Source organism: Loxodonta africana, chromosome 1 (genome assembly GCF_030014295.1).
Source record: "Loxodonta africana isolate mLoxAfr1 chromosome 1, mLoxAfr1.hap2, whole genome shotgun sequence".
Taxonomy (NCBI): Eukaryota; Metazoa; Chordata; class Mammalia; order Proboscidea; family Elephantidae; genus Loxodonta; species Loxodonta africana.
In genome coordinates this window covers 110797556-110811500 of record NC_087342.1, presented here as the reverse complement: position 1 = coordinate 110811500, position 13945 = coordinate 110797556, and the positions used below count along the sequence as shown (strand labels likewise).

Genomic DNA, 13945 nt, shown 5'->3' with positions numbered 1-13945 from the left:
TATTTTTGCTGGGCACAGAACTCTAAGTTGACAGCTACTTTCAGGCTTTAAGATTTTCTCTTTGTCATGGGTTGTCATCAAATTTATCACGATGTGCCTTAAGGTGGTTTCCTTTATGTTTCTTACGCTTGGAATTCACTGAGTTTCTTGGAACTGTGGATTTATACTTTTCAACAAACCTGAAAAGTTTTCAATCACTATTTCTTCAAATGCTTTTTCTGTCCCCGCTATTTCTCCTCTCCTTCAGGGACCCCAATTGTACTTAAGGAAGACTGCCTGGTATTACTACTACCAATCACTTTTTTCCCACTCTTTTTCCTATTCATTTTGGATACTTTCTACTGCTATGTCTTCAAGTTCACGGATCTTTTCTTCTGCAGTCTCTAGTCTGCCGGTAATACCATTTAGTTTTTTGTTTTTTTTTTCAGGTACTGTATTTTTTAATCAATAAAAGTTCAACTTAGGTCTTTCTAATATTTTACATTTTTCTCAACATCATGTTCATTTTTCCTTCTACCTTCTTAAGCACATGGAATAAACTTATAATAGCTGTTTTAACGTCCTTGCCTGCTATTTCCATGATCTCTGCCATTTCTGGATCTATCAACTAATTTTTCCCCTTGGTTATGGGTTTTTATTTTCCTGCTTCTTTGTATGCATGGTATTTTTGATCAGATAAAAGACACGTGAATTTTACAATCTTGGGAGCTAAATTTAGTCACATTCATCGAAATGGTATTAAACTTTGTTCTGGAATTAGTTAGATCTGTTCTCAAGGTAAAGGAGCCTTTAGTCAAAGGTGTTAAGTCTAAGCCTTTCCTTTACCCTTTTATGGACTCTATTTGATGCCCTGTGCATAAGGTCTTTCCACCCTGAGTTGTGAGAACTGAAATATTTGTGAGTTCCACAAAATGTTCTGCCTCATACTTTCCAGCAGTTATTTCTCCAGCTACAAAAGTTTCCTTTCATGCATGTGTAGATCAATACTGAACCTCATGTTACGCCCCATACAGATCTCTGAGCACTGTCTGCAGCTCTCTCCACTCTGACACTCTGTTCCAAAAATTGCAGCAGCCTTGGCCTCTCTGTCTCCTCAACTCTCTGGGTAATGTTTTGTTCTGCTGTACACAGGGTCGCTATGAGTCAGAACCGACTCGACAGCACCTAGCAACAGAAACTTACTCTGTACTTCTCCAAGGAAATTTTTAAAAAATTATTTTAACCAAGATACTACAAAATAAAAGTATAATTGTTTAATGCTTTCTTATACATTATTTAAAATAACTATGATCAAATACAATTTTTTAATGAATATAAATTATCGGTTTGAGTAAAAACTTAACTTCCTATTAACCCTGATGAACAACTCTCTCCCAGAAAACGCCCAGCATAGCAAAGTAAATACACAGACACCGAGCTCTGTTTCACTTCCTCTTTTCTCCTGCCCATAAACTGTTTCTAGGTGCCCAGGCGGGGAGGACTCACTTAAAATCATTTTTCTCTCAGTGATCACAGTCCAAAGCTGCCTGTTGCCCAACGTCTAAAAATCATTATTTCATGTATTTTGTTCTGTGGTCTAGTTGTTCAAGCAGGAGGGTAAACTCAGTCCCTGTTATTCCATCACGGCCAGGATTCAGAACAGATAAATGCAATACAAATGCATTGTCTTCTACTTTGTTTATAAGATCAACTGACTGATTTTAGGGAATATGCAAAGTCATTATCTCAATTTTAACAAAACCCCTATCTTTTGGTAGAGGTGAATATAAGGCGGCTATCATGCTGTACATAGCAAAGCCAGCAATAAAGTTCTTACATTTGGATATATATATATATATATATATCTTTTAAAATGAGTTTGCCTTCCACGCTGAGCACAAAACACGTGAATGAGATGAAGCTCTGAAGTTTCATGACACGTTCAGGGAATGGAGAGTGTGGTTGGTACATTTAATGAATGAAAAGCGTAGAAGATGACACCAAAAATGTAACTTAGCAGTCAGTTCCTGGAGGGTATTAAGTTTGTACTTTCGGTTTTGATCTGAAAAATGAATCTGGCAACAATATGAAGTATAGTTAGACAAGGGAATGAAGAAAGAGAAATTAAAAGGCTACAATAACACTTAGGCAACAGACAAGGATGGGCAAAACTAAAACACTGGCAGTACAAACTAAAATATTCTAAAACAGTATGCAAGTTCATCCATGTCAACCATTGCAGATCTTTCTGTATAAAGGGAAGTAGGTATATTCTCCAAATTGACAACAACAAAATGAGTAATGTTTTTTAACAAAATACATATTATACCTTGGAATAACTTTCCAAATTTACATGACAAATATATGCAGTCAGATTAAAGACTACATAATAAATCACTTTGATATTTACCAGGAACTTGAAGTTATTGAGGATTTCATTTTAGTCAGATTCACAATCAACACCCAAGGAAACAGCAGTTAAGAAGTCAAACGATGTACTGCATTGAACAAATCTGCCGCAAAAGACCTCTTTAAAGCGTTAAAGGGCAAAGATGTCACCTTGAGTACTAAGGTGCATGTAACCCAAGCCATGGTATTTTCAACCGCCTCTTCTGCACGTGAAAGCTAGACAATGAATGAGGAAGACCAAAGAATTGATGTCTTTGAATTACGGTGTTGGCAAAGAATGCTGAATATACCATGGACTCCCAGAAGAACGAGCAAATCTGTCTTGGAAGAAGTACAGCCAGAATACTCCTTAGAAGCAAGGATGGCGAAACTTGATCTCACGTACTTTGGGCACATTATCAAGAGGGACCAGTCCCTGGAATAGGACATGTTTGGTAAAGCAGAGCATCAGCAAAAAAGAGGAAGACCCTTAATGAGATGGATTGACACAGTGGCTGCAACGATGGGCTCAAGCATAACAACAATTATAAGGATGGCGCAGGACTGGGTAATGTTTCATTCTGTTCTACATACAGTCTCTATGAGTTGGAACCGACTCGACAGCACCTAACAACAAAACAGAAACTTACTCTGTACTTCTTCAGGGAAATTCTTAAAAAATTATTTTAACTAAGACACTATAAAAATAGTAAAAGCATAATTGTTTTATGCTTTCTTTTCTTATACATTATTTAAAATAACTATGATCAAATATGACAATTTTTTAATGAATATAAATTATCAGTTTGAGTAAAACTTAACTTCCTATCAATCTTGATAAACTACTCTCTCCCAGAAAACTCCCAGCATAGCAAATACAGAATACCTGTTAAAAATCAGTGTAATTGATGCAGTGTAAAGAGACATTTTTCTTTACAATGACAATAATGAAACAAAGAATTATTTTTCTGAGAGTAGAAAAACAGCCTCACCTTTTTCTTCAGGCTTTATAAGAAAATACTTCTTCTCTGCAGCTATCAGATCAGGCTTTGGAGCTAAGGCGAAAAACATAAAGTTTATTTTTTTGTAACGATTAAAAAGAATTTAGTTTAAAAATTACACCAGGTGACAACATGGTTTAATACAAACAACACTGTTACCAGAATCGCTGGGTTCAATTTCTAATCTTGGACCTATGGCCCTGAGTAAGTAAAAACTCTGATAACAGTTCCTTTCTTTTGTCATATCCTCTTGTTCACATCCTCTACAGAAGCAATGTCCAGTACAACTTTCTATGACTATGGAAATGTTCCAATGTTGTATTGTCCAATATTGGACTACTGAACATTTGAAATGTGGTTTATGTGACTGGCTAAGAAACCAAATTTTTTATTTTATTTAATTTTCATTAATTTTAAAAGACTCATGTGGCTAGTGGCTACCATATTGAACAGTGCAGCTTTAGAGTAAGCCTGCAACACCAACCCTTATAAAAATTACCTTTTATTTACGCTTTCCTTGCTTGGGATTACATCAGCAAATACAAAGCTGAATCCATGGGGAGGAGAAATGTGGATTAATCCAAAGAATAAAAAAATCTTTTAAGAAATAAAAAATTGTACTATACTTGTAAAAATCAGAAAATTTGGGGGTAGGTCTTACAGAAATAGACAGGGAGCCAGACTACAAAACTTTGGCTCTGAAAGACACTTCTAATTGTACCATAATCTATTAAACTGTTAAAACAAAAAAAAAAACTCTTCTAGTTTATCTAACCCTTTAGCACATTATTTAAGGAAGAGTAAATAATTAGTATTTGTTTAAGACATTAACAAATGGATTTGATCTGAAAAGGTAGAATAACTAATTGGCCAAGTCAATATATCAAGTTTATTAAAACAGGTTTAAACTTGATCAATTTTTTAACTCAAAACTAAATATAAATAAACTATCCTAATTATATTCAAGAATCTTATTTTACACCATTTGTACTTTAAAAAATTCAGACACATTAGTTCACGCGAACACTCAATTTTACATATTTTTAAACTTTTGTATAGCACATCACAATTGTTTTTGCCAATAAAACTATTTAAACTAGATCCAATTTCATTATTTCAGTATTTAAAAACATGAAAAAAGCAATCTGAACATTGTGTTTCTTACATACCTGGACCCTTAGCAGGAGGTGGTGGTTTCTTTGGTTTCTGTTAATAATGGCAAAATAATAATGGTTAAACACTTACATATTAAATATTTATAGGTAAAATCAATTCTGATCATTAATAATCTGAAGTATATGAGCGTCTCTCCTCATCCCATCCCATTACAAAATGCTAAGATCTTTTTTTTTTTTAATTGCACTTTGGATGAAGGTTTACAGGACTAGTTTCTCATCAAACAGTTAGTACACACATTGTTCTATTATATTGGTTAACAGCCCCACAATATGTCAACACTCTCCCTTCTCAACCCTGGGTTCCCTATTACCAGCTTTCCGGTTCCCTCCTGCCTTCCAGTCCGTTCCCAGGGCCGGTGCGCCCCTTTGGTCTTGTTTTGTTCCATGGGCCTGTTCAAAATCTTTGGCTGAAGGGTGAACCTCAGGAGTGACCTCATTACTAAGCTAAAAGGGTATCCGGGGGCCATACTCTCAGGGTTTCTCCAGTCTCTGTCAGGCCAGCAAGTCTGGTCTTTTCTTTTTGAGTTAGAATTTTGTTCTACATTTTTCTCCGCTCTGCCCGGGACCCTCTATTGTGATCCCTGTCAGAGCAATCAGTGGTGGTAGCCAGGCACAGAAAATGCTAAGATCTTAACATCTCCACAAAGGGTCACTGACAGAAAAATTATTGTTAGAACAAATTCCTCCTCGATCAAAATTTAATCAAATATTTCAAAAGTTATCATTGGGTTGGATAAACCTAAAAACCTTACTAATTGCCAAGAATATTTTGTCTTGTCTCCTCTAATTTAAGATTCCTAAGCACCATTTTAAGGAGCCCTGGTGGCACAGTAGTTAAGTCCTCAGGGTAACCGAAAAGGTCAGCGATTTGAACCCACCAGCCACCACACAAAAGAAAGATGTGCCAGTATGCTTCTGTGAAGATTACAGCCTTGGAAGCCCTATGGGGCAGTTCTACTCTGTCTTACAGTGTCACTACGAGTTGGAATTGACTTAGGGCAAAGGGCTGGGTTTGGTTTTGTTATCCACAATTTTACCTCATTTCACAAATAAGGGTTGGTAGGGAGGAGGTAGGGGAGGGACAGAAAAAAAAAGAGAGAGAGAGACATTGTTTTAAAAAACGGATAAAAGTAGAGTAGCTAATTAATAGATTGTTTTCACTATTAATTCTTCAGAATTCTCCAAAAAAAGGTTAAAGCCAAAGGCCTATTTTTCTCAATTTATTCAAAGCCTCTTGAATTTATAAGCATTCACTCTTTTTAAGAGTTAATTTTATGTCTAAAAAATTTAACTAAGGCACATTTCTAAGTATGTGAATTTGACTTTACAATTAAGGACAACAGATAAGCAATATTGTAAAAACACCCAATACAAGCAGGAAAATGTATTCATTAAGGAATGTATAAAAGTAAAGCATTCTGAAGGCTGAACCAATACTGAATGTGATCTAGCAAAGGAAGAGCTCCAAAACAGCCTAAGTCTCCATAGGGTACCTCCGGTAATTAAATGAAAACAAAGGTTACATAGCCTTTCACTGGTTTAAACCAAATATGGTAGTCTCTCTTGCTGTATGTGTCTGCTATCTCTCTCTTTCTCTCTATTTAAAAACTAAATTGGATCCCTCTAACAGGGAAAAAGGGGATCAAGGTGTAGAAAGGCAAAAGATCACTGACGAATGACTCAATGTTGCTTTTTTCTCTTTGATAAATGAGATAGAAATATAAGGAAAGACTCTGCTTCTTGCCTTACCAAGAATATGTTGATCCAATAATAGTAATATCAACAGAAGCTTAAACTAAAACTTTTCAACAAAATTAAACAAAAATACAATTTTTCTCAGGCAAACATTAATTTATCCACTATCATGGTCAGTTTTTTTTAATTATCATGTAATGCTGTCTGAGGTTAATTTTCAGTATATTGCTGTTGTTGTTAGGTGCCATTGAGTCATAAGGACTCAGAGCGACCCCATGTGACAGAGAAGAACTGCCCCATAGGTTTTTCTTGGCTGTAATCTTTATTAACTGGCACTGGGTTAATCTTTACATAAGCAGATCGCCAGGTCTTCCTCCCACATTCAGAGGAAAAAAGCAGAAATAAAACACAGAACTGAAACTTCATTTTGTTTTACTATAATTCAAATAATTTTTACCCGAATATATAAATCTGGAACCCCCTTCATAAAAATCATTAACAATGCAAAAAAAAAAATCTGTTTTTGGAAAAAAAATATTGCTAAAAGGTTCTTTAAAGTATTGTCATCATTGACAAAAGCTTACTGGAAAGTCCTTATCTTGTTCACTTATCTGAACAGCAAAATTGTCTGGAAACACTCCTTCTTTTCCATTAAGTTCACCCCTCCACCAGCCAGCCTCTCCAGTGTCCTAAAAAAACAAAACAAAGAATAATTAAGACAACAGGAATTAACTTTAAATGGAGAAAAGTTTACAACAAAATAGCAAAATAATTCAACTATATTTTTACAAAAAAAAAAAAGGTCATGAGGTTTCCTAAAAGACAATGTTCTCCCACTTACTACTTCAAAATTATAATTTAATTTTTTTTAAGTAAGTCAAATAATTTTAAAATTTAGTCTACAAGGTTTAAAGGTTCTCAAGAATGGGTAAGGGGGAGGAAAGAGGAAGGGAGAGGAGGGGAGCAGGGGAGGAGGGAAAAGGGAGAGAAGGCAGGCAGGGAGGCAGGTGGGTAGCTCAGGAGGGAGGGAGGCAGGTGGGGAGCGAGGAAGGGATGGAGGGAGGAAGGAAGGAAGGAAGGGATTTCCAAACTGTATCTCATCTAACATTCTTAACATTTTATACACTAATGAAATTAATCAATATTATTCAGTTGCTTTACTAATTAACAAGATCATCTACGGTTCCTTTTCAACACCTACCCTTGCATGAGAAATTAGGTGTCATCAGTCCAAATTGTGTGACAATTTGCAATTACATACCCTAAACCATCTGACAACAAACAGTAAAAAATTCCAAAAATTATTCTTCAAGGTTACAGCAAAAACAAACAATTATAATTTTCCTATATGACAAAGCTATTAAAAGGTTCTGCCCCACCCCTACCTCCCACCCAATACGATTGAGCTTTCTCTTCATTTTGCCTTAGAATTCATTGCGGGTAAGTACGAATCTACCTCAATCTTTGAAACAGCTCCATTATTTTCTATAGTGTGAAGAATTTCATAACCATTTTCACATTGATGAACATTTAGATTCCTTCCCTATTTTTCCTCTCTTTCTTTCAATATTACGAACGGTGCTCCAAACAGTAGATGGAAAAGAAAAAAAAAAAAAATAGAAAAGGGTGGAATGAGAAGTGAGAACAGAAATTTGTGGGTGTGAATTAAAATAGAAAAACAGGATATGATGGTAAAAAGAATTCCCAATCACTCCAACAAGGCTGACATTAATCCAAAAAACACAAAATAATAAATGTTGGAGAGGCTGTGGAGAGACTGGAACACTTATACACTGCTGGTGGGAATGTCAAATGGTACAACCACTTCTGAAATCAATTTGACGTTTCCTTAAAATGCTAGAAATAGAACTACCATACGATCCAGCAATCCCACTCCTCGGAATATATCCTAGAGAACTAAGAGCCTTTACATGAACAGATATACGCACACTCATGTTTATTGCAGCACTGTTTACAACAGCAAAAAGATGGAAGCAACCAAGGTGCCCATCAATGGATGAATGGATAAATAAATTATGGTATATTCACACAATGGAATACTACGCATCAATAAAGAACAGTGAGGAATCTGTGAAACATTTTGTAACATGGGGGAACCTGGAAGGCATCATGCTGAGTGAAATTAGTCAGTTGCAAAAGGACAAATATTGTATAAGACCACTATTATAAGAACTTGAGAAATAGTTTAAACTGAGAAGAAAACATTCTTTTGTGGTTACGAGAGAGGGGAGGGAGGAAGGGTGGGAGAGCGGTATTCACTAATTAGATAGTAGATAAAAACTACTTTAGGTGAAGGGAAAGGCAACACACAATACAGGGGAGGTCAGCACAACTGGACCAAACCAAAAGCAAAGAAGTTTCCTGAATAAACTGAATGCTTCCAAGGCCAGCATAGCAGGGGCAGGGATTTGGGGACCATGGTTTCAGGGGACATCTAAGTTAACTGGCATAATAAAATCTATTAAGAAAACATTCTGCATCCCACTTTGAAGAGTGGCGTCTGGGGTCTTAAATGCTAGCAAGTGGCCATCTAAGATGCATCAATGAGTCTCAACCCACCTGGATCAAAGGAGAATGAAGAATACCAAGGACACAAGGTAATTACAAGCCCAAGAGACAGAAAGGGCCACATGAACCAGAGACTACATCATCCTGAGACCAGAAGAACTAGATCGTGCCTGGCTACAACCGATGACTGCCCTGACAGGCAACACAACAGAGAACCCCTGAGGGAGCAGGAAAGCAGTGGGATGCAAACCCCAAATTCTCATAAAAAGACCAGACTTAATGGTCTGACTGAGACTAGAAGGACCTCGGAGGTCATGGCCCCCAGACCTTCTATTGGCCCAGGACAGGAACCATTCCCAAAGCCAACTCTTCAGACATGGATTGGACTGGACAGTGGGTTGGAGAGGGATGCTGGTGAAGAGTGAGCTTCTTGGATCAAGTGGACACTTGAGATTAGGCTGGCATCTCCTGCCTGGAGGGGAGATGAGAAGGTAGAAGGGGTTAGAGGCTGGTGAAATGGACACAAAAAGAGAGTGTGGAGGGATGGAGCGGGCTCTCATTAAGGGGAGAGTAATGTAGCAAGGTATATATAAGTTTTTGTGTGAGAGACTGACTTGACTTGTAAACTTTCACTTAAAGCACAATAAAAATTATAAAAAAGAATTCCCAATAAATCATTGATAACAAAGACAGACAATAAAACTTTGCTCACCAGGTGCCAGGTTCTCAGGACACAGAAACAAACAAGACAAAGTCCCAGCTCTCTAGAACTTACATTCTAGAGGGAATGTAAGAATTTTCAAAAATACTTCTATAATTAACAAGACTTTAAAAAACTGAAATTGTTTTCATCTCACCTTACTTATCAAATGGATTATCTCCCCCTCTTTAAAACTAAGTTCATCTTCATTAGTACCTTCATAACCAAATAATGTTCTGCAATATTCCTTAGCTGAAATAAAGAACACAAATAATGTAGCTTATACAAACTGATTCATTCTTTAAATATTAAGCCTCTTTTGTGTAAAGCAACGTGCACTAGAAATTTTAAAGATGAATTTAATAACTCATCTTTAGATTTTAAAATTGCAGCCAATACTATACAGTAAATAATAATTTAATTAATCATTCATTCAAATATCTATTAAGTATCGACTGTGTTTCAGTTTTAAATGCAGGGGAATATATCAGTGACCAGGGCATACCAAAATCCTTGACTTCATGGTGCTTACATCTAGCAGTATTTAATTACTCTGATTGAATAGTACACTGAAACAAATGCCTTCAACAAGACTAATAATAAATTTGAGCATGCTCCTAGTATTCCCAATGTTTTTGAAAATTCTTTTCAAAAACTTACCTTTAATTTTACCTTCAGTATCTATTTTTGTTACCTCCATACTGTGAGTTTTGGATCCTACTGACTGTATGAGTAAGGGCTAGAATAGAAAAGGATAGTATCAACAATTTTAAGTTAGAGTAAAGACAGTATTGTTAAACAAAGATTCCATTTATAGTTATATAGCATTCCCTGAATGGTACTTATAGTCACGTAATATGACTGAAAACTCAGCAAAAAAGATAAAGATCTCAAAAGCTCCTTAAATAACAGCTCAGAACTGCTAATTTTTTAAAACTCTCTGTTAAGATTACATGTTCTCATGCTTACAATACAGCACTGTCATTCATTTTCAGAACCTCTAAAATAAATACCAATAATAGTTTTTGAGAACTTATTATGTACCAATCCCTGGCCTACGAACTTCAGGTACATTATAACTTAATCCTCACAACAATCTGCATAAAAACAAGCACTATTATTCACCCTTTTATAGATGAGAAAAATTAAGTAATCTGCCCACAATAACAGTAATTTGAAAGCGGAGCCCAGATTTGAGCCTACAAAGACAAACTCCAGAAAGTGTACTCTTAAACAGCAATGAAGTTCTTCCAGGTGTGATAGAGATTTAGAGAAGAAAGCAAAGTCTTTACATTTCATTGTTGCTATATGAATGAAAACATTTAGATAATGTTACAATCTTAAAACTATAGCCCTGTAGACATTTTTCCATTGTAATTGACTACAGTTAAGTCCTTTATCATCATATACTTACTTAACATCACATTTGACCTTAGATTTTATTAGTTAAAAATGTGAACGTACCACTAACCTACCTATCACTGTGTTTTCTGTTTATCTTCCTGTTTATAAAGATACTCATTTTAATTTCTCCCCAGTTCTACCATATCCTCCAACCTGGTGCCACCTCCAAACATAAATGTGCTCCCTACTTTGTAATTCCAAGGTCAGCGATCAAAGCAAGTCTCAAAGACCCATCATATATGGTGACTCTGAACTACTCTAGGTAGTGGACATTATTAATGGTGATTGAAAGGTTACCAATATAACCATCAATCAAATAAAGCTATTCAATATAATCCCAAATTTTAGAGTTGTAAGGGGCTAATGTTCTTCCTAATGTTTCCTAATGCAAGAATTGCTTCTTCAACATTCCTACCAGTTATATGGCTGTACGGCATAATTCCAAAACCCATGAGAATTCTCATCTTTACCCGAATTCTTTAAAACTAAGAATTAATTAGGTCCCAAAATCTTAAGATCAGACACTCTCAGAGCTACGAGAGGGTGGGATAGAAGCAGTTCTCTTTCCTGAACCTTACTGATTATTACATAAGGAAATATGTACTAAGATGGAAAAACAAAATGCTGAAAACAATGACTGTAGGAGGAAACTTCAGAATATATTTCACCAACCAAAACACAGTCTTATAAGTAATATGTAATTAAACTAAGTAACTACGTAAATACCCAAATATTTTAAACCCTTAAGAGTTAAACCAAAAAATACAAATAAGGACTACAGGTTAATCAACTACCTAGAAGTCTAGGGGAAAGTCTCCTATCTGACTCTCTAAGGTACTGATATACCATAAACAGCACTGAAATAAATATTCTAAAGATGGTAGCTATCTTGCTCCCAAAATAAAAACTTAAGGGTGTATTTTAAAGTTTCTTATTAGATCCTTAAATTTATAGTACATTTACTTTCATTTATTTCACAATGCAAGTGAGATGCTAATGAAAAATAAGTCTCCATACATTCAGAGAGGGAGATTAGTAAATTTAACCATTCTTGACAATCCAGAAGAAAGTTAGGTAATGGCTACTTCTCATTGTGAAATCATTTTTAAAAGGCCCATTTTAGGTCTTCTTCAAAATAAAAACATATATATATAATTTTAGCTTAAAAAGGCAAAAAAAATTCCCTTTTCTATTTATATTTACAACGTGATACTAAAAAGTCTGAAGTTTCCGTTTAGAAAAGTTAAAGCTCCAGAAAACAAGGATTTTAATTTTGTAAGATTCAAACATAAACATTATATTACAGTAAATTTGAGGAGAAAATGATTTCACACAGCCATCTTTTTTATAAACAAATTATAACCACCTCAAAAAAAAAAAAAGGAATAGAGTTGCAAACTGACTTTTCCATTTTAAAAAATGCTTAATAAAGGAATGAAATGAGGTAATCTAAGTAAAATGCATCTTTACTACCTTTTCAATTTTTTTCTCTTCTATTTCATTACTGGATGTTCTTGTCCTAAGTTTCACAGAGCCTTCTTTAAAAATATCTCCAAATCCAATTCCTCGAATTTTCTTTGGCTGAGCAATTGGTCCAAGTACAGTTTCGTTCCCATTCCCCGGAGAGGGTAAGGGTGAGGTAGGCCCGGTCAAAACAATTTCTGAAAGAATAATTTGTTTTTGAAGAATGACACCTAGAATCACAAAAATCTTGACATGCCTTTCCATAAGATGTATATTCTATACCTCCTAGACAGAAACTGCAGAATAAAAATAATGAATTCAGTGACTGAGTACTGAATACCTGAGAACACAATCCATTTTACATTGATTTCATTGTTGCTGTCATTTGAAACAACAAAGACTTCAAGTATTAACAGTAAATTATTAACTAAGCAGTCTAGGAAATCATATCACACGAGGTCCTTAACAAGAGTACATCAAAATTTTCAAGTCTTGGACAAAGACAGTATAATGCAAGACTGAAACAGTAAAGACAGAAAGTATAACCATTTAAAAAAGTTATATGATTCATACCACTACTGACTGTTCTGATCAGGGCCACAACAGATGGATCCTGACAGAGCAGAAGAAAAATGTGGAACAGAACTCAAATCCTTAACAAGTCCAGACTTACCGGAACAGTTAAGACTACAGGACTCCCCAAGACTATCACCCTGAAACAGTCTTTAAACCTTAAACCAAAATTATCCCTTGAGGTCACCTTTTAGCTCAGTAACAGATTGGCTCGTAAAATAAAGAATATCACCCGTGAGTAATGAGCTCCTTTAAAAAAATCATCTATGCGAGACCAGAAGGTCAAAAATTACTTTAAAGCTAAGATGAGGGGCAGGAAAACTAGAGCCCTGGAAATGGTACAACTAGAATGGGAAAAATGAGAATGACAACACACTGTGAAAAATGTAACTAATACCATTTAATACTTTGTATAGAAATTGTTAAACGGGAACCTAATTTGCTGGGTAAACTTTCTTTAAACATGATAAAATATATATATTTTTTAAAGTAATATGATTCAAATCTGATCAAAGTTGGAGTGAGATACTAAGTATAAAACCTGGGAATATTAACAAATTTTCATTTTAAAAAAATGAACAGTTCAAGACAACCTTTCATTTTAACACTAGGATAAAGTAACTTTAATTTTAAAGCAGCCATCAGAAATTTTTAAACACAATAATCAATATTTTTTAAAGAATATTTAACATTATATGGGTAAGGAAGTTTGTTTTTTTATGTTCTTGCTAAATAAGTAGGATTCTTATTTATAGGTTTCAGTGAGTCCATGAACACCCCTATGGAAAACTGTATGGGTTATCTTATCAGTACATTTTTAGGGGAAAAGAGTCACAGCTTTTATCAGATTCTCAAAAGGCCTTATAATCTAAGAAAGTTAAACAACAAAGTTCCAGAGTAAATCATCTAAAAAATCCCAGAAGAATTTCAAATTGAAGGTGAAGAGTAATGAAAAATGTAGTACCAGTACATGAAACTAAAGGAGTCTGCTGAAGCATAACAATAACAACAACAGGGTTAATAATAAAGAGAGT

The 13945-nt window shown here is 35.1% G+C and overlaps 1 protein-coding gene across 1 annotated transcript in view; it reads right to left on the bottom strand.

Annotated features, from left to right (window-relative positions):
- The window catches only part of CD2AP (CD2 associated protein), a 144952-nt gene that overhangs the window by 30371 nt on the left and 100636 nt on the right, over positions 1-13945 (bottom strand). The window contains exons 6-11 of the mRNA XM_003404448.4: positions 12348-12535; positions 10131-10209; positions 9628-9722; positions 6826-6930; positions 4538-4574; positions 3360-3422 (exon numbers count right to left, since the gene is read on the bottom strand). Of these exons, the coding sequence (XP_003404496.2) occupies positions 3360-3422; positions 4538-4574; positions 6826-6930; positions 9628-9722; positions 10131-10209; positions 12348-12535 (567 nt within the window). The remainder of the gene's footprint in view (positions 1-3359; positions 3423-4537; positions 4575-6825; positions 6931-9627; positions 9723-10130; positions 10210-12347; positions 12536-13945) is intronic.